A 21,850-nucleotide genomic window follows, 5' to 3' on the forward strand; every position below is an offset into this window, starting at 1 on the left:
CCATCAAACGAAGGCAAGGTGGAGTGCTGACGTTTTAAGCGTCCCCGAGGTCATGAGCTCGGTGACCAGGACGATGCACTTCTTCCCTCGGAGTGCAGACTCCCAGGAGTCGTAGAAGCGCACGATGTTGGGGTGCTGCAGCCCCTTCAGCATCTCTGCTTCCTCACGGAAACGCTGCTGCTCTGCCTTCGTTAGCTTCCGGTCCTGCAACAGCCCACACATGCACAATGCTCATAATCAGAGGAGATGGGTGGAACCCCCTCCAAAAACCAAAACAACAACAGCAGCAGCAAAAAACAGCACACCAGACAGCGATGACTATGAGGTTAAGAGACAGGATACTACAGTACACCCACAGTATACTAGCAGAAGCTCTGCAGTAACACTTTGGCCCAGGGTCTTGCTACGCATGATATCATTCATCGTCTTGGGCTTTCTGTTCCACCAAATCAATCACACTAATGATTTATAAATACAACTGAGTTCTCTTGTGAGTTAATGTAAGAATTATTTAAAGAATGACTGCAGAACACAATCGAACGACTAAAAGCTCATGCATTATTAAGAACTCATGGTGCAGGTTCAAGGCAGGGCTGCCGGCCGGAAGTGTTTTAAAATGTGTAAAAATATGCCTACAGAGAGAATTTCCTTTATCTTTATGCCTCTTTATTTTTATAACCCTCCCAAACACACTTAGTTGCCTACCTACCTGCCAGTGGCCACCTGCTAAGCCTCGCCAGCTTTGACTACACTGTGCATATTTTTTTTCCAGGTGAAGCTGTGCTGGGTGCTGGATGTTAAGTATTCAGGGGACAGCAAAGTTCTGCATCTGATCACAACACCAGCATAAAACCTGGTACAACCTCAGCTGGTACCTGAGCGGAGATATGGAATCCCATCTCTGTGATCAGTACCGCTACAGGCCAGCAGATGGCATCAGCAAAGATCAATTGTGCGACCAAGAAGGCAACACCCAGTGGCTGCCCGTGAAAGTGCATTTCTGCTCCAGAGCGGCAGATGCTCCACAGATCCCCTCTCTGGCGCTGAGAGCCATGCATGTCAACACTAGGCACCGCTGGTAGCCAGTTCACACAGGGGCATGCGTCTCTCAGTCACTCATCGTTTCTAAGCTGGCGATGCAAAGAGCAGCTTTCATAGCATTCACATCAAGCTTACCTTGTGTACTGAGGGGTCGAGTTAGGGTTACTTCATAACACACAAATTAGAGTGGACTGTGTTATACACTCACCAGCCACTTTTTGACTTATCTTGTTACAATAATGCTATATGTCGGTAAAGTGGCGTTTCTAAGAAAGTGACTGATGATTGTTAAAAGGTATGTATCAAACCTCTCTAATCAGAAAGCCTGATCTAGGATCAGCACTGAAACCTCTGGCAACCTTCTGATTAGAATTACACAAATGAACGGAGTTTAGCTCATTTGATGATTCATTCATGATTCATTACAATGATGATGATAAAAATTCCTCCTCAGGGTCTCAGCAGAGGATTTAAAGTTCACGTTCTCTTTCTTGCCAGCATCACACTTACTTTCTGATAGTAGAGTCATACCTTCTGCAGCCAGGAACTCCACCAGAGCATCAGAAAAAAAGAAGGTGCTAAAAAAAAAAGCATCAACAAACCTCATAATTCTGGGAACATGTCACCCTCAGTTATGTCACCAATAACCATGGCTAAATCTTTTAAAGGTGTGATCACAGATTCTGAGCAAAACTTAAACGCGAAAATTGCCAAGCAGCAGAGGCAATGACAATCTGTTTTGTGCTTCAGGGCCATTTGGCAAATTTAGCCACTATGCTCAGAATACAAATAATACATTGTGGTCCCTTGACCCTGTTATCCTCTAGTGACTGCATGCATTGGTTTAGCATGACCTGCATAGGTCAAAGCGATAAAGAGTTCAAGAGACCATGAACACCTGCTAAAACAGCACTACCAAAAAGAGATGTGAAGGGAGTCAGGATGTCATGTTTTATAACAACATGAACACAGACATGCCTATATGTGCAAAACTTGGAAGAAAGATGGACTTTATGTCTGTATGACATTTTGCAGTGAATAATTTGGCTGTCTGATAAAATGTTTCCCTCTCAGTAAACTCCTTTTCTACATCTCTCTACGTACATTAATAATATCTCTCTCATTTGTCTCACGGATTTGCCGCATGTCCTTTTGTGGAAATTTCAGTTGGAGCCTTTTGAAGTTCCTCCCTCCTCCACTGCTAACCCTCCTTCCTTCTCTCCACCCCACTGTGCCATATCCTCCCTTCAAATACACTGCTCAAAAAGACCAAATACACTGCTCAAACAGACCATTCAAATACACTGCTCAAACAGACTATTCAAATACACTGCTCAAATACTGTTTTTACAGCATCTCAGATTCTGTTTCAGCATCCACTACTCTGTGGGGGGTTTTTTGGGGGGGGGGGGTCAGTGGATTTAGGGTACTGCTTTTGCACCCTCCTCTTTCAAACTGCACCCCATGTTTCTTCACAGGTCGATATGTGCCTCCTGGAGCCTGGCTCACAAGTGCTGACCTCTGCATTTGTTGTTGAAGTGCTTATGCCTGTGAGTGTCTGCACACTACACTGCAATGCTGTCTGCCTGAGTAGCCTGTCTGCATGTGGTTCCCTCCGTGTACCTTGCACCATGTGAGGCAGTGCCTTGGTGAGTGTGAGTGTGAGTGTGTGTGTGTGATGTGCATCAGCATTTGTGTGCCTGTTTATATATATGCCACCATCTTGTCTGCACCTTGTCTTCTCTCTAAATGTAGTCTCCGGTGCCACTGTCTTCTAGAACATGGTGTCCAGCTGCCCTGGTCAAGTTGAGGGCACCAGCACTAATAATGATTAACATTATAGTAACAGTGTCTTAATTAGTCAGTATTAGTCATGTTGTGCCAGAGGAATTCACAGAAGTACACCCAAAAATGCAAACAAACACAAATGCACAGACACACATGCACAGAACAGGCCCAAGAGACAAGCACACATGCAATTCATCCAAGCCACCATAACACACTCCCATTAATAGAAAGCATATCTTAGAATGTAAACAAAACATTCTAATTCTCTGGAGAACGCTTCCAAGGAGGAATGGCTGTATATATAGGAGCACAGCCAGGATGAACAGAAGGAGACACAAGAGAAGGAGAAATAAAGGGCTAACCAGGATAGAGAGGAAGTGGGAAAAGCATGAGAATGACAGGATGACAGAGGGTGAAAAGGGGGAGGGAAAGAGGGAATAGTGTGGATCCAGGAGGCCCGTTGTACTTGTCCCATAGGTGTCCAGGAGAAAGCCCTTAGTGAGGGAAGATTACAGATAGTCAGTTAAACGATCGCTAGGGCCAGATATTGCCTGCAACAACCGACCTGCATTTGCAGCGCAAGTGAACAGGTTCTTTTTGTTTAAAAAAAACATGCCTTCTGTAGGAAAGAGAATGCTCAGTGTGACATATATGGCTGCTGGAAAGCTTAATTTAAAATTCGCAGAGAGGCTCAAGCTACCATAAAAGCTGTGTTTACACTGAGGGCTGCAAGATGACTGGTGCTACACAGACTACAGAAGCTCAGGCTTCTGCAAACAGCCCGCAGAGTCTACCTGACACCGGACAGTGAGCACTCAGTCTGCACAGAGCCTAGCCAGCCCAAGGCCGGCTCGCCGGTCAGACGGCCAAACAACAAGCCGGTCTTATCACATGCCTCCTCTTCTCAGTCGAAGTATGAGTTTCCTGCTTCTTCTTTCTCCTCCCACTGTAAACATGCAGGCCTAATGGAATGCCTGGCTCCCCGGGGATGTGCAAGTTAATTGTGCCCGCTTAAAATCCTTTTGCTGTATGTGTCTTCAGGGACCTTCTGCATGGAGGAGGAGTGAGTGTAGAGCTCATGTTAGAACATCATGCACCGTACAGTAGCAATGTGGAGGGAACACAATATCCACCAGCTCGAGTCATGGGCAATTCTATACTCTGCATGCAAAGAGAAAGTGTGTACAGTACGCATGTGTGTGTGTATTTTGGAAGCGATTTAGCAGTTGGGGACCGTGAATCAGATGTTTGCCCAGATTAGATTACTGTAATCTATGACATATCCACTTTCTGCCTCTACATTTTATCCAAGAGATTGGCTGTATTTGTTTCCTTTCACCAGATAACCTGTAGCATTCATTGCTCATGTCATTTACAGCTCAATCCAGAATTCAGTTCCCAGGATCTCAGTTTAAACACCAAGATAGCCAGGATATACAGGAATGTGGACCCTTCTATTCTACTCTATTCTATTTGAATTCTACTTTGAATCAAATTCTAGATGTGAAAAACGGAACACTGTGAAAAGCAGTGGTATAAAAAAGGTATATTTAGTTATCAATAAAGAAAACAAACTAAGACTGCATCTGAAAACCAATTCTTTAAAAAATTGCTTGATAAATTTGCCATTGATTGGGGTAACGAGCCAAGACTGAACTGGGAATTCAGTGAAACTCAATATTCTTGATAGTTTTGAATACTGTTCTACTTTACCTACAAATTGGACTTCAGCTCCCAGAAGGCAGAGTCTAGTGATTCATCTGGAGCTGGCTCCTGACCCAGAGCCCCCTTATAACTCAAAAAGCAGCAGGTCAGCATGACTGGGACTCACTGCACTGCCAGCAAGCCAAGAGAGCTAGCACACGCAGTGTCCAACGTAATGTTTCGTCCCTGTGGTCTCCTGGGACAGTAGAGTTTTACCAGTTCCCTTTAGAGCAAATAAATAAATAAATAAATAAATAGCCCTAACAAAAAGCTTTTCCATAAAACTGTTAATTTATTTATCATATATACATGGCACAAGTTGAGGTTTATTTGTTCCTATGAGCAATGCATTGCAGTAGTTGTCAAGAAAAAAAAAGTATGGATCAAATTCTTAGCATCTTGTAGATGGAGACAGGGTCTCATTCATGCTAATCCCTGAAAAGATATAATGCTGTTTTAGTAATATGAAATCTGTATGTGGTTTAAAAGTAAAATCTAAAATAATCTAAAAAAAAAAAGTCTAAACATGACACTCCAACTCACTCATGACATTCTTGGTACTTACAAGTACCTGGGTGTGCTAACACCAGTGCAGTGTCAAGAAAGGGCAGAGCCGTCTGTACTTTCTGAGGAGACTAAGCTCCTTTGGAGAATGCACTGAACTCCTTTAGACCTTCCCCAGTTTGTTGTTGCTAGTGCTATATTCTATTCCGTTGTGTCCTGGCACAACAGCGTCAACAAGAGTAAAACAAACAAACTGAACAAGAAGGCGTGCTCTGTTGTAGGAGTCAAAGTGGTCAATCTGGAGGTTGGGGCAGAGGAACAGGCTCTTAATAAGCTGCTGGCTATTATGGACAATGCATCACACTCTCTGTACACCAGAGTGGACAAACAGAGAAGCACGTTCAGCAGAAGACTAATACAGCAGTACTGTGTGAGCGCTGTATGAGAGCTTTCTCCCCACTGCAATAAGACTCTATAATGAGTCTCCGCACTGCAGGGACCCTCCTGATTTCCTGCTGTCTGAACTGTGCCAAGCTACATCATTTATACTATAATGATGCACTAATTTTCACTGTTACTTTATCTGACCTGTTACTAAATTCACTTTATTTCTACTCTAGTCTGACCAATTTTGTCAGTAATAAATAGGAAGTGAAACCGACAGTAAAATATTATTAACAATAGGAGTCTATTTATTCCATTAGTGCACTAATCACTTTTCAGCTCATGATTATATAATGTACTGTATGTACATAGTCATTTATCTGTATAGACATTTATCACTTGTGTTATAATGTTTTATCATGTAACAGGTTTTACCACTTAATGTTTCTTAGTGCAATACATTCTTTGTGCAATACTGATGTTTGCAGTCCTTGGAACACCTTCCAAGGCTGCTCTTGCATAAGTCATGTACATAATTTATATATCTATACAGACCCTTCTAACTCTTATAATATCCAGGTGTATTTATTTATTTTGTACTTCTGTAACTCACTTCTATAATCCTGCCCTATTTATTCTGATTTAATGTGTCTTCGCTTGTGCAGTTTGTACAGTATTGTGATGCTGAAATTTCCTTGGGGATCAATAAATTCTCTTCTTATGCAGTTGCAATAAAAATGTCCGATTTTCCTTGACATGCAGGAAAATTAAACAAAGGAAAAACCTTAGATATATGCCTTAACTGAACAGAGTTAAATGTCAGAGATTGTCACTTCTATCTGTTACTAAGATGTGTCAAATATCACATTTTGAGCATTATGACCTGCACAAGTTCACCTTTTGATTTCTGAGGTGGATTTAAATGTTATAAACACTGACATTCTTGGTTTTGAAAAAAAACATTTCACTTGAATTGCACACTTGAATTATCACTCACTATTACAGATTATTATTGCTAAACTAAGTTCAATTATTTTCATCTCAGTGAGAGAATGAAGCCTGATGTTCAGTGTTTACCATTCGGCCAACAAGGTCGGATATTAGCTTAGTGTTGCAGGCTAACCTGGCGAGGCTAAATTACTACCCTAGATAGCCATGTTGTTAAGTGCTATTTAATAAATGCAGAGGAATGTAGTTATACTACCATTCGTCTTCTAAAAACTTGGAAATCCAACATTTTTGAGAAACCAGTTTCAGCCTGTTCGCATCACCGGAGAACTGACTCATGACTGTCATTGAAGGAAACATGGTCTCTGGCTTGCATGGGCCAATCTCTGGCCAATACTTGCCCAACATATGTTTTACTGACCCAAGGCCATTAGGTCATTACTTATGTTGAACCCTGACGCATGTCCAGTCCACGGAGCACATTAATGCTGAACCACCTTCTCTCTGCTCTTTGTAAGATGCAGTTACACTGTGTATCAATGTGCTCTCAGAGTAACCTTAAAGCAATTACAACGGAGGCGAGAGCAGTTGGCATCAGGGCTGAAAGTGTTTCAGAGTGTTCAAAATGCATTTTAGATAGTGTCGAAGAGGCATACGGCATGAAGAAAGGCAGTGTTAATTGGCTGTTGTCTTTTTCGCTTGGTGGGCATTTCTGTGTTGATCTTTTTTGAGGATAGTAGTTACCATTCATCAAACTACAGTAGAAACTGGACTTAAACAAAGACTTAACAAGACTAAAAAAAAAAAAACCACCACCAACAAAACACACACACACACACACACACACACACACACACACACACACACACACACCACTTTATTTAAACAAAATTATTAGTGTAGATTGTTTTTAATTATCTGTTGCCAATTTACCTTTTCTATTCTGCAGTGCCCTATCAGGAGACCATTTCTGATGATTGGACTCACATTCCAATCCATTAAAGTCATGTTAACTAGCTAATGCATTATAGGATAAGCCCAACATTTGTCTGGTAATAGTGTAATAGTATTTGAGAGTGGTTTCAGTCACAATACCACAGAAAACTGACTCCATCTTGTAATCAGTCACAATACCACAGAAAACAGACTCCATCTTATAATGCAGTTAGTTGAATTTTTACTCTAGACTTGGTAGAAAACAGAACAGAATGATTATGATAAATAGTTTAGACCCCTGTCTGTTCATGCATCTGTAGAAAGTTCAAAGTAAAAGATGGTTTGACAAAATCTATGCAGTTATGAGAAATTGCCATGTGATGTAATCAAGGAATGTTTGTGTCGTTACATGTGTGTTTAATGATAATTTATTTCTTAGCTTTCAAAGTAAAACATTTCATATAATATCTTCAATATCTTTGTAAGCCATGTTACAAAACACACTCAGCAGCGTAATGTATTGTGGAAATATGAATTCTGATCCATGGTGTTGAAGTGAACTAAAGTGTAGGATGAGCACTCAGTGAAGGCGCCCTGCTCTGCTTTCTCCGCTGAAGTGTGTGTGAACCTAGGGGTGAAGCAGGCTTGTGTTTGTGGCTGAGCTGGGCCAGACAGATCTGGTCTGGGCTGCATGCATTCAGCCTGCTGTTGGGTTTCTGCCTGGCTTGTTCTGTCTATGCAGGCCTTTTGCTCCATCCTGACATGCATCCACTGTAATTAACTCCCTGGATCACTGTGTATACTCACTCACATTGCAAAGACCAGAGCAAATTCACACAGCTGGCTACACCAAGGGGAATCTGGTTACAGCTACAAACGTTAACATGACTGAAATATAGGGAGCTGTGTAGAACGTAGTAGAGGGGGGAGTAGGAGCAGAGAGTGTGGCCACATTACGAACTTGGAGTTCCCATTTTTTCAAGCTGCATTAGTAGAGCTATTTCCAAGGTCTGAAGGCCTTTCTGTGTACTTGAACGTAGGTTTGTCTGAGGGACACTTTTATGAATTCTACGAATTTTACAAAATATGTGGTAGCATCGGATACAAACACAATAATCCAGCACATCCTGATTCACACACGACAGTGTTAGGGCATTCCATTTAGAAAGTGCCTGAAATGTGCTATGTATTCCACTAAAAATATCCCTGCAATCTTCATATACCTGCCATCTAAATAAAACATATATATAAAATGTAATATTTCTCAGGGTGTATACTGCAAAATATAGCACCAGAACAAAAGCACCTAGACCTAAGATACCTTATACACTTAAATGTTTTCCACAGAAAAATGTGTGCATCCGGCTTATTTAAGAGACACAGCAATCATGCAGAGACTCTGTGCAAACAACTTACTTAACACTGCAATCTTTTTTTTTCTGTCCTGTGCTGAAACAAACATTCTTTAAGAAATGTAGTTGCATCAGTTGGTCATAATTAGTTTGTCCTTTTGGTGGAGATGACCTTTATTTTTACTTTTTAAACTTTTGCCTTGAAGCACTTTGCTTGCACAGCTGATGAAGGACCTCTGGCTGACATGTCCTGTTTCTCTGGAAATCTAGTGTACTTCACAACAATTTTTGACTGACCACCTCCCTCTCTTACTCTAGTTATCTATCTATACACACACACACACACACACACACACACACACACACACACACACACACTTCAATAAAGTACTAACAGAACACTATTCTGTTCGTTCCATGACAATACCAATAACAATGGTGTGAGACGTACTTAAAGCAACAAGGAAATGTTTGACTACATAGCCGTCATTTGAGACAGTACTACAGCCCACGCCCACATAGTGTACTACATAATATGTTCTCAGAATACAGAGGAGTATTACAAGCGTGTTGTAATGATCATACAGTTCACAGTAAACTCTTCATTGTTTTGTCATTTCTAAATAGTGCTTTTGTTTAGGCTCATTAACAAGGATTTCATAAGCCATGAAACATCAACCAATAGCTTTAGACAGCCTACAGGCATTTCGGTGTATTTTTGTCAATGGTGTGTGTGTGTGTTTGATAGAGAGAAAAATGGAGAGACCATGCTGTTCATGTGTGGAAAGGTAGAATTACCCCGACTGTCCCTCCTGGGAGTGAGGTCATGTTAATCCTCTATTTGGCTCATCATTCACACGCATTCTCACTCTTCCACCTTTCTCATGGCAGGTTCACAGGAGCTCATTAGAGCAGTGTGTAATGCAACAGCAACTATGCCCTTCTTTGCTTCACGGTTTCTCCCTCAATTTATACTACATGTCTCCTTCCTTTTTCTGAACTGGCAAGGGGCACAGGGGAATATTTGTGGAGCAGTCAGTCTCTGACATTATTTCCTTATGCATTTGATTTGTCTGCGAGTGATCTTTGTGTCTGTGTATTCATGGTGGGCACAGTGCCAGGGCAGCAGACCTCTTAACTTTAGCTTCCGCTTCTTCTTTTGAAGGTCTGTGTCTCACATGAGGTTGAAGGCCCATCCCTGGTGTTGTGAATAACGTGGACGCCAATGAAAATTCAGTCTTGATGATGAAATGATGAAAACTACTCATGACAGGATTCCAGGGTAAGCCATGTATTCAAGGTATGTTTATGTAGCAACTGCTTTGTGTGTGGTTTTCCTTCTTGACAGCTGTAGTGGTTAGAGATGGCTAGTAGTGGTTAGAGATCTGATTCTATAACAAATCTAACAGAATTGAATTTCTTCTAGATTAAGAACATAAATCGAAGCAGGTCAGGTGATAACAAATGGAAATGATTATGTTACTAATGTAATATCACAAGAGGTTAACTGTTACAATATAATTATAACTTCTTTTCTAAAGAAACTAACTTAACATGCCTTCACACTGTAAGTGATATTTCTGGTTTTGGTTGGTTTTTGTGTGACAATAGAATTGAAAAAAATCAATTTAAAAAAATTAAAATAAAGAAAGAAATAATATATTTTTCATCATGACTGACTGACAAATTAAATTCTTATGAGATTACCTTTGCCCTATATGAATGTTAATTGATGTGTCAATATTAATTTCCTCAAAACATATCTTTTATGAAAATAAGTCCATTAAAACAATAAAAACCAAGACCTGTCTTTTGTCACAGTGGTAAACGTTTTTTTTGTTGTTGTTGTTTGTTTTGGGTTGGTGGAGCCAGGACTAATCGCTCTTGATTGGTTAAAAATCAGAAATTGTACCAGCGGAACTAGATCACTGTTGGCATTTGTTTTAGTTACCTTTGCTCATTCTGCGATTAGCAACAGTTTTGAAAATTCCCCATCAGCAGGAAAGAGTTTATTTTCACCTTTTCTGTTAAGACACAGCTTTGTGCCAATTATGGCTACAAGCATCTCCTTGAAATATGTTACAAACTGATACGGCATGACAACGCTAATATCGACCCCTATCAAAATATCACATCAATACTCTTCACCAATATGCGGTCTGCAGACATGAAAACATTCAAGAAGGAGCCTTGATGGTGTTGTTTACTGAAGCACAAAGTCAGAAAAAACATAGCATTACAGAATACTTTTCTGAGAAGGCGTTTTGTCAAAGTGGGAGCATTTCTTTCGATGTCTGCATGTGTAGACAATATACGTAACATGTATATTGCCACTGAAGGTCACTGGGGATGAGGGGGGTGAGCCAGTTTTATTTGAATTAACTTTTATATACAAGAAATGATTTAACTAATTAATCTAAAAACCGTCTGAAGTGTTTAGAAATTGTCCAATAAATCATCAGAGAGGTTAAATGTGAAGGAACGAGGTGAACTTCCTCTTTAAGTAAAGTGCTGAAGCAGCTCATTTTAAAGCTTAATCATTTTTAAAACAAAAAACCCATTACATTGGCATCGGTATAATACAACGCTCTGGCTTTCAGTATTTGTACCTGGAGCCAGTGGCTCTAAGAATGAGCTCATGGAGGCTAGCTGGTGGCTGCTAGCGTTAATCTGGAGCAGCAGGCTGACGGAGGAAATGAGAAGGGCAGGCTGTGCCCACAGCCCTCAGCCACAGAGCTTCTGCCAGAGCCAGCGCGTGCCATTAGCTCCGAGCCAAGCATATGACCGTCTAGCCCTTGAAAGCAAAGCTTCCTAACTAGCTCAGAAAGGAACTAGGATAACAGTGGAAAAAACCTCTGCCATTACATAATGAAAAAGGGTCCTTACAAAGTAGTTAACGAGGAGCACAATCGCTCACTGCCAGCCAAGGCATGTGTATACAATGTATAGGACTGCTTTTGCCTGTTCTCCCAGGCAACTCTTTAGACCACTTCTGTCTCTCCCCAAGCAGCAGAGCACTGAGCATGCTCGGCCTCTGGTTCTAACCATTACTCTGTCTCATTAGCCCAATCCCAGGGGGCAAAAAGCCACCAGGGCAAAATTCCTGTTCATCCCACAACTGTATTAAACGCATTAAATCAACATCCCATTTGTTCTATGTATAACCTCCCTTGTGTTAACTCAATAAGGCCAAAGTGTCCCGTGTAGACTTCAATAATAGGAAATAAATGCCTTAATCATTATCATACAAATGGGGAATATGATTCATACACGGTAACGCTAAAAAACAAGCATCAGTATGTCAGCATTCATAGTACCAAAATTCTTGTAGGACCAAAATTTCTCTTTGAGAGAACATGCTGTGTTCATTAGCCAGTCTGAGCTTATGAATTGCACTCAGTTCAGCCCTTGTAAGCTGATTTGAAAATCTTTACAACTAGCTGCTTTTAGCCTCTGCATACAGCCCTGATTGACGAACATTTTACTGGGGCTATTGTGGTGTCAGGGCATTCAGGGTGTCCTTCATGGTCATGAGAGGATTAAAAACACACGTGGCCTCAGAGCACTGTGAGCCCCGCTGGGCCCAGTAACTACTGTGATGCAGTTCGGTGGAATCAATCCTCCACATGATGCTCGTGCATCTAGTCGTGACCGCACATGCACTGACATCAACTATGCCCCCCCCCCCCCCAATCGATTATGCGGTTGCATGCGCTCCTCGAAAATGCAACGCACTGTGGGCCACAAAGGAACAGAAACAACCCCACATCAAAAACAAGAGCTCTACTGTGGGCCACATGGCCACTGTAGTTCACTGCACGGTGAGCAGGCTCGTCTCTGCTCTCCCACGGATCATTTCGGCGCATGAACTGTAGAGCTATTCAGCTCGACTTCTGAAACCCCTTTCTATCGCCTTCTTGAGGCACTCCACTGTGAAAAGCTTTGAACTGAAAACAAAGACACAAGAGGCTAAGATTTCTCAAACAGGCCACAAAATCTGAAGATACTGTGCCCCGATTCATGCCGGGTGGACAAGAGCTTTTAGGCATAAATACATGATACTAACTAAATAAATATATAATGCTCAAGGTTGCATGATCATCCTTTTGTGGGTGAACCATATAAAAGCACTTTCAAAATCCATTTGAACTATAATTAATGATGACAGAGTCATGTTAAAAAAAAATAAAAATCCTGTCACTGTAATATTCTACCATTAATGACAGCAGCAGAAAGGCAACTCAAATTTGTGTGTGCTTATTAATCAGACCATCCTAAAGCACCACTCACCTGCAGTTCACACCAGGCCACTTCCACCCACGTCTCTGTATCCAGGCCTTTGTAAACAGTTTTGAAGGCCCCCCTGCCGAGCTCAATATCGAACTTGAGAAAGCGGCCACTGGGTGATGTGGCCACAGCCTTCATCTCTGCCTCCTCCTCCTGCTCGCGCTCACGCTCCTTCCCCCTCAGCACGGGAACCATAGGGGCGTCCTTCTCGGTGTCCTGGGTGCCCGTGTGTGTGTCATCCTCGCGCAGGCCTGCAGAAGTGGCGTTGGGCAGCTGCTGGGCACCACCACTGAACACCGAGTCCGAGCCATGGAGTTCGAGGTGAGGCGCACTATGAGAGGTGTCGTGGACCTCCCCGAAGTGGTCGTCCTCCTCGCAGATCTCCATGCTCTTGCGGAAAAAGCGCTTGTTCTCGCGCCTCGGCTGAGGCCCACCAGAGCCAGGGAAAGGCGGGCTGAGGGCAGGCCGCGGCCCGGCAGGGCTGTCCGCTTCCTCGCCGATCTCCCCTGCTCCTGTACCGCCCTCTCGGCCCGCTCGCCTCTCGTGAGGCTGGTCAGATGAGAGGTCAGAGAGCGCGCTGTGCATCCCGTTGGGCATCGCCCGGCTCTCCTGCTGCCTCTCCTTCCTCTCCCCGTCAGCGTTCTCTCCAGATGACTCCTCCGTGGCAGTGGGCTCTCCAGGGTCCGTCGCCATAGCAAACGTCCTTTCCCACTCTCCCGCCAGCCCCTCCCGCGCTCTGGCTCTGCCTCTGACCCCGTCTCTCTCACGCGGTGGGTAACCCTCTTAACGCTTACAAGGATCTGTCCAAGACTCCTTCCAGATCCACCACTGGTCCTGTGGGACAAACGAAACCCCCTGGATGTCTTTGTCCTGACGCTCTTCTCGCTCTGGGTTTGTCTGACTCACAGAGAAATGGGAGGACACTCGCTTATATGTTCTGCTAATTTAAGTTGGCTCTCAGTCCATACACTCCTCTCCATCTCCGGTCTGCAGCTCCTTCTGGAGAAAGGCAATATGGTGTCTGAAAATCCAAAAGCTACAGCTGAAACTTAAATAACTATAACTGAAGGTCTTGCACAGCAAGAAAGTCTTGTCTCAAAGACCAAGGCGCATCTTCAGGTAAATCCTACAACAGAAAAAAGAGATACTTTAATAGGAGTCACGTCTTGTGTTTGTCTAATATCCAGTCATGCCTAGCTAACTGTATAATTGTGATAGTGGAAAGAGAGGGCAAATTCAAAATCAAGCAAATGTACGGGTTTACATATTACAAGCTGCATATAACACGAAAACATAGCTTTGAAAACAAAACTTGAAAGAACTGCCTCCCACAGCCAGTCGAGTTCTCTGCCAAATATAATTAGCTATGTGGAATCTGACAACCACCAGGAGGGAAAAGGATGACAAAAGGCTAGACAAGCTGATCTGTTTTCCCCTTTAACTACAGCCTACAGCTCGACTTGCACACACAGCTGTAACGGAGGAAAGGAAGGGAGCAAATGAAGCAAAAACACTAGTACTGAACCACCAATGGAAGCAGGAACACTAGTACCGAACCACCAATGGAAGGCGCAGTTACAGCTACATAATAATTTCACTTCTTCCACATGGAAAAAAAAAAAAGCAACTAAAAGAGCATCACTAACGTTATGGTCAATTGTTCATCCAGACGCTTGAAAGCTGGCATGACTGGCCCCATCCCTGTCACGACTGACTACGACAGCTAGAATGCAACATCAAGGTGACGCACCTACAAACTCCAATTCTTTTGAAATCCTTGTCTGCTCTTTTAGGCCTGGGTGTTGGTATCGCTTCTGCAGATACTATCCTCCTCTCTTTCCTCTGCAGTTCATGACGCCACACCTCCCTCCCCGGTGACTCAACAGGAGCGCTCGAGCGCTGGCACCACCACATGTGTAAATATGCCAGTGATGGCACTTGAGTTAACTTGTGCAGGGAAAATAATTCACCAAGATGTTTCGTTTATCTAAATTCAGACTGAAGGGGATGCAGAGGCTGAGGACATTGCACACTAATTGAATATTTGGTAAGGGTGCTATGATGGTAACCTAACTAGCCTAATCCCCTAATTAAGCCATCAAGAAGTGTGATCTCTTCAGAAGCCCCACATCAGATTAGAAGCCCCAGATTTGACTGTCTCATAAAATTCTGGTTTTGACTCTCATAAAATTCAGAAGGCTCCATAATTGAGTACAAAGGCAGCAAACACCAGGATTCCCTTACTGCATCATCCATTAAAAATAGATCATGGAGTCAGAGCCCTTACGATTCGAATAACTGAATAATTCATAAACAGACGGGCTGCAAAATTGATCTGGAGTGAAAGGCATAGATCAGTGATGGCAGAACACATCCATTAAATAAGCAAATTAATGGTGGTCAGCAATATTCCAATGCTACTGAGTCACAGTGAGCCGGCCCCCTTACTCACAAAACTAATTCAAGGAGTTATTCATCACCCATACAATGGTTTGCTTTTCTTGCTCCGACCCAAAATTTCTTCCTGTACTTTTGTCTCAGCCCTTCCCTATTAAATTCTTTCTGTCTGACTCTTTCGGTGTCTAGCTCAACCTGTCTCGTGTCTGCATTCCTGTCTCAGTGTTCCTCTGCCTTCCCTCCGGTGACATTGTTATCTGGCCCTTCTGCTGTCCCTGTCCATCTGACGCGTTTGTGTATCCGTCCCCCGGCTGATAATGTACATCAGTCTGCAACAGCAGACCACTCCTCAACAAGTAGAGGAGGCTATTTATAGCAGTAAACGCAGCTCTTGCACCCTTTGTTGAGGTAGACACTAGGCTTAATTACATAATGCTACTGAGGATGAGCTTTATCATGGCAGAGACTGATAAAACCATGTGACCTCGTGACATCTTTCCTGATGAGGGGCTACTACATTAACATTTATAATGGACACAAATGTACCCCTGTGATGCATTAGGTGTACATTGTATGGACAAAATATCATATTGCGATTATGTTGCAACATACAGTGATTACAATATGTCTTGAAATATATTAAGCACATTCATGGTAAAGCCTTGTGACATGGTTTTACTTTACACTGAGTACTTTGGTTGCATTATATAAATGTCTTGCTTCATCAAAACACTCAGAATAGGAATATGAAACACCTGAAGTTGGGCAACAATGCTCACAAAACACACAAAACAAATTCAGTGAGGGCTAAGTGACATATTGCAAAGGCAAACACTGAGAGATAAATTACAATACTGAATAAAAGATGATATTTTTTGCAGCCATACAAATGTATCACGTTGGAAAATCTCCAAGGAAGGGAGTTCTCTCGCAGCTTTTAGCAGTTGTGTCAGCTGACTACCAACTAGGCAATGCAGTGTGTCCAAATTTCTTTGATTAGACAAATACTAAGCAGAAATATTCATATATACATATAGACATTGCTCCTGTTTATTCTGACACAGGCCACAGCTGGGTTTTAAGATCAGCCTGCTACCCGGGCACTATACTCACTCATGTGCACCTTCATACAAACGGATTTTAGTAAGGACACTGTACAACTCAAGTTCTACCCATAACAGCTATTATGCCAGGGTTCCAAAGTCCAACAGCAGAACAGACCAAACTCAGATACTGAAGTTCAAAAGCTGAAAGCATGGCTCTCTCATACTGAAGGCAATGCTGAACAACCAAGGATATGCCTTAGAGGGCTGAATGAGTACTGAGAAAGGGGAAGATAAGCTATGAGATATAATGGCCAGAAACTGAAACTACAGTAGTAAAACAATACATAACTGTAGACCAAGGATGTTCTACGGTGTATTAAGCCGTTATGCTGTTCATTGGATCATGCCAATAATCAGAACAATAAAAATAACAGCCAATACTCATGCATCACTGCCTTAATATAAGCAAGTTCTATTTACAATATCCAGGATCACTACTTGGCTTAATGTTGCAACATGTCATCTTAAATAACATGCAAATTGGGGATTCAAGTTTGCTTTCAAAAAGAAGCTTATGTAATTGTGTCCCCAGACCAGGGAGTTCCCATAGAAGACACAACATTCACTTATAATCTTAGCATTACTCTACCTCGTTGTTCACTCTGATCCTAGCCCATTGTGGATGTCTGAGTTTATGCTTGCTGACGAGGACAGATAAGTGCTATTCGCGCAGTGTGATGGTCTGCCCTCTGTTACAGCATGGACGGCAGTTCAAAAAGAAGTGGTGCTTGGTGTCTGGTGCCACGCTTCTCAGAAGAAGCATGTGCTTTCTGCACCCTTCACAGTTGGTAGTTAGCAAGTTGGTGGGTGGGAATTGGCATAAATTACAACATTGGGAGAAAAATGGGAAGAAAAGCGTTATTGCAGAACAATGAACGTGTTCATGAATGTCTCTCCCCCTCTCTCCAAGTAAGTTGTTCTCTTTCCTGAGATCATGGGGTTAAGGGGTTGTTTCCATACAACACCCAGTCAACACACTGAACATATTAATGGAACTGTGCAGACAGATTCTACACTTTTCAGCCTTTTATCCTCCTGGTCTTTGGTGGGCAAATATTGCCAGTTTGCAGTCACAGGACCAACTCCGCCCTGTTGTGTTGAATTGAAGCCAGGGGCACACGTTGCAGTTTCTTTCTTTTTTTTCCCCCCATTTTAAAACATCAGCCGAGTCTTTTCCAGATACACCTGTTAGTGGACTATGCATGACATGATCCCAGTAAACAATCACTAGGACATCCGCAGCCCTGCCTAACCTGCTCTCTTTAACAGAGCACAATAGAGAAATGGGTGTGCCTAGTGTGACTAGAATATGGGCTGTACTTCTGTTATCCTGAATGCAAAGCATGATACGTTAACACTTTCCCTATTCAGGTTTTAAAAGTGACATGGCTCTCTCAGGTAGCTCTGTGGCATTACTTTTTCATAAAGATTTAAAGATCTCAGCTCTTAACATGGTACAGAGGTGGCTCATTAATCAGAAAAACATGTGGATGATGTGGCAGAAATATTCTCTCTCAACACGTGGGCACTTAAGTAACTAAATATTACATTATTCAGTTTTTCCGAGGTTTGTCAACAGGTTGGAGCAGACATAACTGACCAGTAAAACAGTAGTGCCATATTTAAAAAAGGCAACAAAACATTGAACAACTAGGAACAAAACCATATTGCCCATCCCTACTCAGAAGCTCTCCACTGTGCATCATATCTCCTCTCACACACACTTCCTGCACCTCACACACACACAGAGTGTGGACTACTCCTGCAGAGTTCTCAAACTCCAAACACAACAAACGGTGCACATGAACAATCCCTCTCGGCCTCTGACCACCCCCCATCTCTCACTTCACCGGCAAACACGCATTAATCCCTCAGGACTGAGCAGGCTCTGCTGCTTTACCGAGGTAGACAAAGAGGAAAACTCTAGGCGTTTTTTGTGTGTGTGTGTGTGTGTGTGTGTGTGTGTGTGTGTGTGTGTGTGTGTGTGTGTGTGTGTGTGTGTGTGTGTGTGTGTGTGTGTGTGTGTGTGTGTGTGTGTGTAAGGGAGAGGGCAGACTGGAGGGTTGGGGGTAGGGTGGTTGATGGGCAGAAGGGATGTGGGAGAATCGGGAGAAGAGTGGGATCTAGAGTGGGGGAGGCTCTCCCCAAATAAGAATTGGGGATTTTTCCTGATAAAATATGCGTCAGAGTAAAAGCAGAAACTAAAGTTTTATTTCTGCCTGAACATAAAACCGTTGTTTGGACATTAGAGAGGACTGCAGACACAAAAGAGAGAGTGAGAAAGCATCTGAGAGAGAGCTAGGGAAGAAGTGAGCAATGGAAAAAAAAAGAGGCAATACCATTTATAATTGTTTGAATCAACTTGTGCCCCTACTATTGCCCTACATAGCATAACAGTAAAAACTGACCGTTTTTATATGCAAATCTTTTTTTGTTACATCTAAATACACGGTTCCAATGGCAATTAAATGGATTCAGATCTTTTTCTTGTTCTGAATTTTATCCAGGTTCACAAAAATTTAAACACAGGACACAAGTTCATAAATTAAACTAGTTTAGAAAGTGGAATATGAAACATAAACATAAAACTAAATGACTCATTATCAAAGCACAGCCAAACAGTGTGATTTTAATCACAAGTTTACCAAGGGATTTACAACTTTTTGTTGAACACTTTTTGCTATGAAATGCTGACAATCTATAGTTTAATTTGAAGCACAGTTTAAGTATCTTAAACAGTGCATGTTTTGGGCAAATCATGTCAGTTATTTTTTCAAAAGAAGGAACATTCCTTTGTGCTCTGAAAAATACAATTTTGATCAGCTGTAGCCTATATTATCCCACAAATGTGGGACCCATAGCCTCATTTTCAGTACAATGAATGGCTGATGCCACTTCTGATGACTGGTGCCTTTAGTTTCACCCTGTGTTCATCATGCACACTGTAAATGTAAATGTAATGTCAAAACAATGGGAGTCTTGCGCTTCCTATTCAAATATATTAAGACCCAGAAACTGCTGGGTCTGAAAATGTGGCTCAACCCAGGTCAAGCACATGAGATGCAATACACACTAAATTAATCTCAAATGCATGAGAGGCATTTGAGCTACTTTTTTTTGCCTCTATTTAGCAAGATCTGGACTATAATCCAGGTGAGACTGTTGTCTGGATTACAGATCCCAGATTCGTAATGGTTTACTATTTTGGCTAGAGTTTAATCCTAAACGAGTTTGTAGTGTTTTGTCCTCTCATTCCATATGGAGCCACTTACCTTTGTACTTGGCGTTTTCATAACGGTTATTCATTTTTGGAATTAAGTGTAGTTATAGCACCTATATTAGTTAGGTAATACCGTAAAATAAAACGTTCCTACGACATGGCTATTTTCACACGTGCTACAGTGGGCCTAAACTAGTCGGGTAAATTTTAATTTTACTGAACTCGCAATGCACATAAGACCTGTTTGAGCGGACTTACCTACAAATAAGCTTTTTAAGGCAGACTGAAAATATCCTTCCTTTTTGATTGTTTACGCTGACGTTGTACAACCTGACGCTGAACGGTAAATAAAAAGCTCGTGCTCAATCGTAAAGTCCCTCGGCTCACAGTTAATGAAAGATTCGTGCTTCATAAAATCCAAAATACTGAGTTACCTAATGAGCCCAAGGCTATATTCGAATGGGCAATAAATTCTACGACAACAATTACCTAGGTTATGTATCTAGCTAGCTAGCTAGCTAGGTCAGCTAGTACCCAGCGATATATATAGCCAGCTTACAGCCTTGGCGATATTTGATGGTTTACCGGCCAGTCGAAAAATCATAAATTATCGGACCTTTTTTTCCCTAGAATTTTCGAAAGGAATCAAATGAAAAACCAAGTTCTAATCAACCAGGTAACTAAATGATATAATCTTACGAGTGAAACGAGGAAGAATGCAAAAAAATAAATAAATACTATACGGTTTGAACAATAAAGCCCGCTGACGGTACCCTTCTGAAATAATAATAATATTTCAGCACCGCGTTGTGTTAGTTAGCCGGTTAACGTCAGCCAGGGATTCTGTTAATGCGGGTTTATTATACTCACCGGTGTGAGGCGTCTTCCGTCCGTCCGTTTGTGTTTATATTTAGCCAGACAGGTCAGAAGTGAAATGCTTACGATTTATACCTCATTATTTGATAGGCTCATGAAATTGGCAACATTCCATTAAATATTCAAAATGAAGGATTAAATACCTTGGTTCGGTGTAATGTGTACACTTCTTGGATACAAACGATAAGCGTTAGCTCCCTTGTTTAAGCGACGTCGTTACTCTGAAAATCCCTATTGAACGCAGACTCATGATTCTCATACAATCGAGCTGCGTAAAACGCTCACTAACTGCTCAGCGTGCACTTTTGCAGTACCCATACAAAGGCATAATTTATTTTCAGCTTCAGATATGTCACAAAACAATGCCGGCAGATGTACTGTGGTAGTGCTGTAATGCACCATCCGTCCTCTCCTCATTTCTCTTTCGGCAGCTGGGAGACGCGGGCTTCACGCGCACAAGCGTGCGCACCCGCCAGACTAACCGCGTGAGGTCGCGTACTCGCGCTTGCCAGGATCACTCCTGGCTAAATAAGGTAAACATGTCACATTTCGACACGTTATCGTAATCGCACACGAATCAAGTCATGCGTATTATAGTTGATTACATTTTAGTAACCGACTAAAAACATTTATCCGAAAACTTTCGCATCATAGATTTAAATCTTTATGATCGCTACAGGAATTCTATTACCATTTTTGTAGCACTACCCCGGCAATGCATTCAACGCTGCTGAAATGGTAACATGTGACACTTTCAACCAATAGACCAAAGCCAATTATGTAAATTAAACTCCTTTAGTGAATTCAAAGTTCATGCATTACGAATTTTAACAATTTAATAAGTAAACCTTTATACTTGACAATTTTATATTTCTGCCTCACTGTCGCACTCTGCTGGCTGTCGTCTGATGAAGCCGCTGTCCATGGTGCTTGTAGCAACTCTTTTAAAATACGTTTTTCCTACTGACTTCAAAAGTGCAAAATTCACGTTTGTTTTAGCATTCATTAAACTCGATGCTTTTGTAATAAATGTAACCTTCACACTTTATTGCAACAATTATACTTTAAGTACAGTATTTAGTCACATTTCTCAGTTTACTACAAAATTATTTTTAAAAGATTAAATCCAAATCATATTCTGGGTGCTTGAAACTTTATCAGTGGTTTTACTTGAAGCTTTTCAGTTATAATTCACTATAATTATGCCCAACACACATATATTGTTATAAGTATATTAAAATGTACATTAATTGAACATCACTTGGTATATTAAGCTTTCCTGAAAAAACAAGGAAACTACTTTATTG

The 21,850-nt window shown here is 41.8% G+C and overlaps 1 protein-coding gene across 13 annotated transcripts in view; it reads right to left on the bottom strand.

The window, feature by feature from the left end:
• The window catches only part of LOC145643232 (serine/threonine-protein kinase WNK3-like), a 47,620-nt gene extending 26,503 nt beyond the window's left edge, over nucleotides 1–21,117 (bottom strand). For 3 of the 13 annotated variants that reach the window (XR_014122358.1, XR_014122357.1, XM_081709777.1), the window contains exons 1-3: nucleotides 20,538–21,117; nucleotides 12,948–14,070; nucleotides 32–204 (exon numbers count right to left, since the gene is read on the bottom strand). Coding sequence is in view for 10 of the 13 variants with exons in the window: in XM_081709777.1 (XP_081565903.1) it covers nucleotides 32–204; nucleotides 12,948–13,637 (863 nt within the window). In the remaining 3 variants the exon portion in view is untranslated. Of the gene's footprint in view, nucleotides 1–31; nucleotides 205–12,947; nucleotides 14,071–14,694; nucleotides 15,699–20,537 lie in introns of those variants that run through there. The other 10 variants (XM_081709771.1, XM_081709768.1, XM_081709776.1 and 7 more) reach the window with 8 other exon arrangements.
• Between the last annotated feature and the right edge of the window lie 733 nt (nucleotides 21,118–21,850).

Source organism: Electrophorus electricus, unplaced genomic scaffold (assembly GCF_041902795.1).
Source record: "Electrophorus electricus isolate QZ-2024a unplaced genomic scaffold, ASM4190279v1 Scaffold90, whole genome shotgun sequence".
Classification (NCBI taxonomy): Eukaryota; Metazoa; Chordata; class Actinopteri; order Gymnotiformes; family Gymnotidae; genus Electrophorus; species Electrophorus electricus.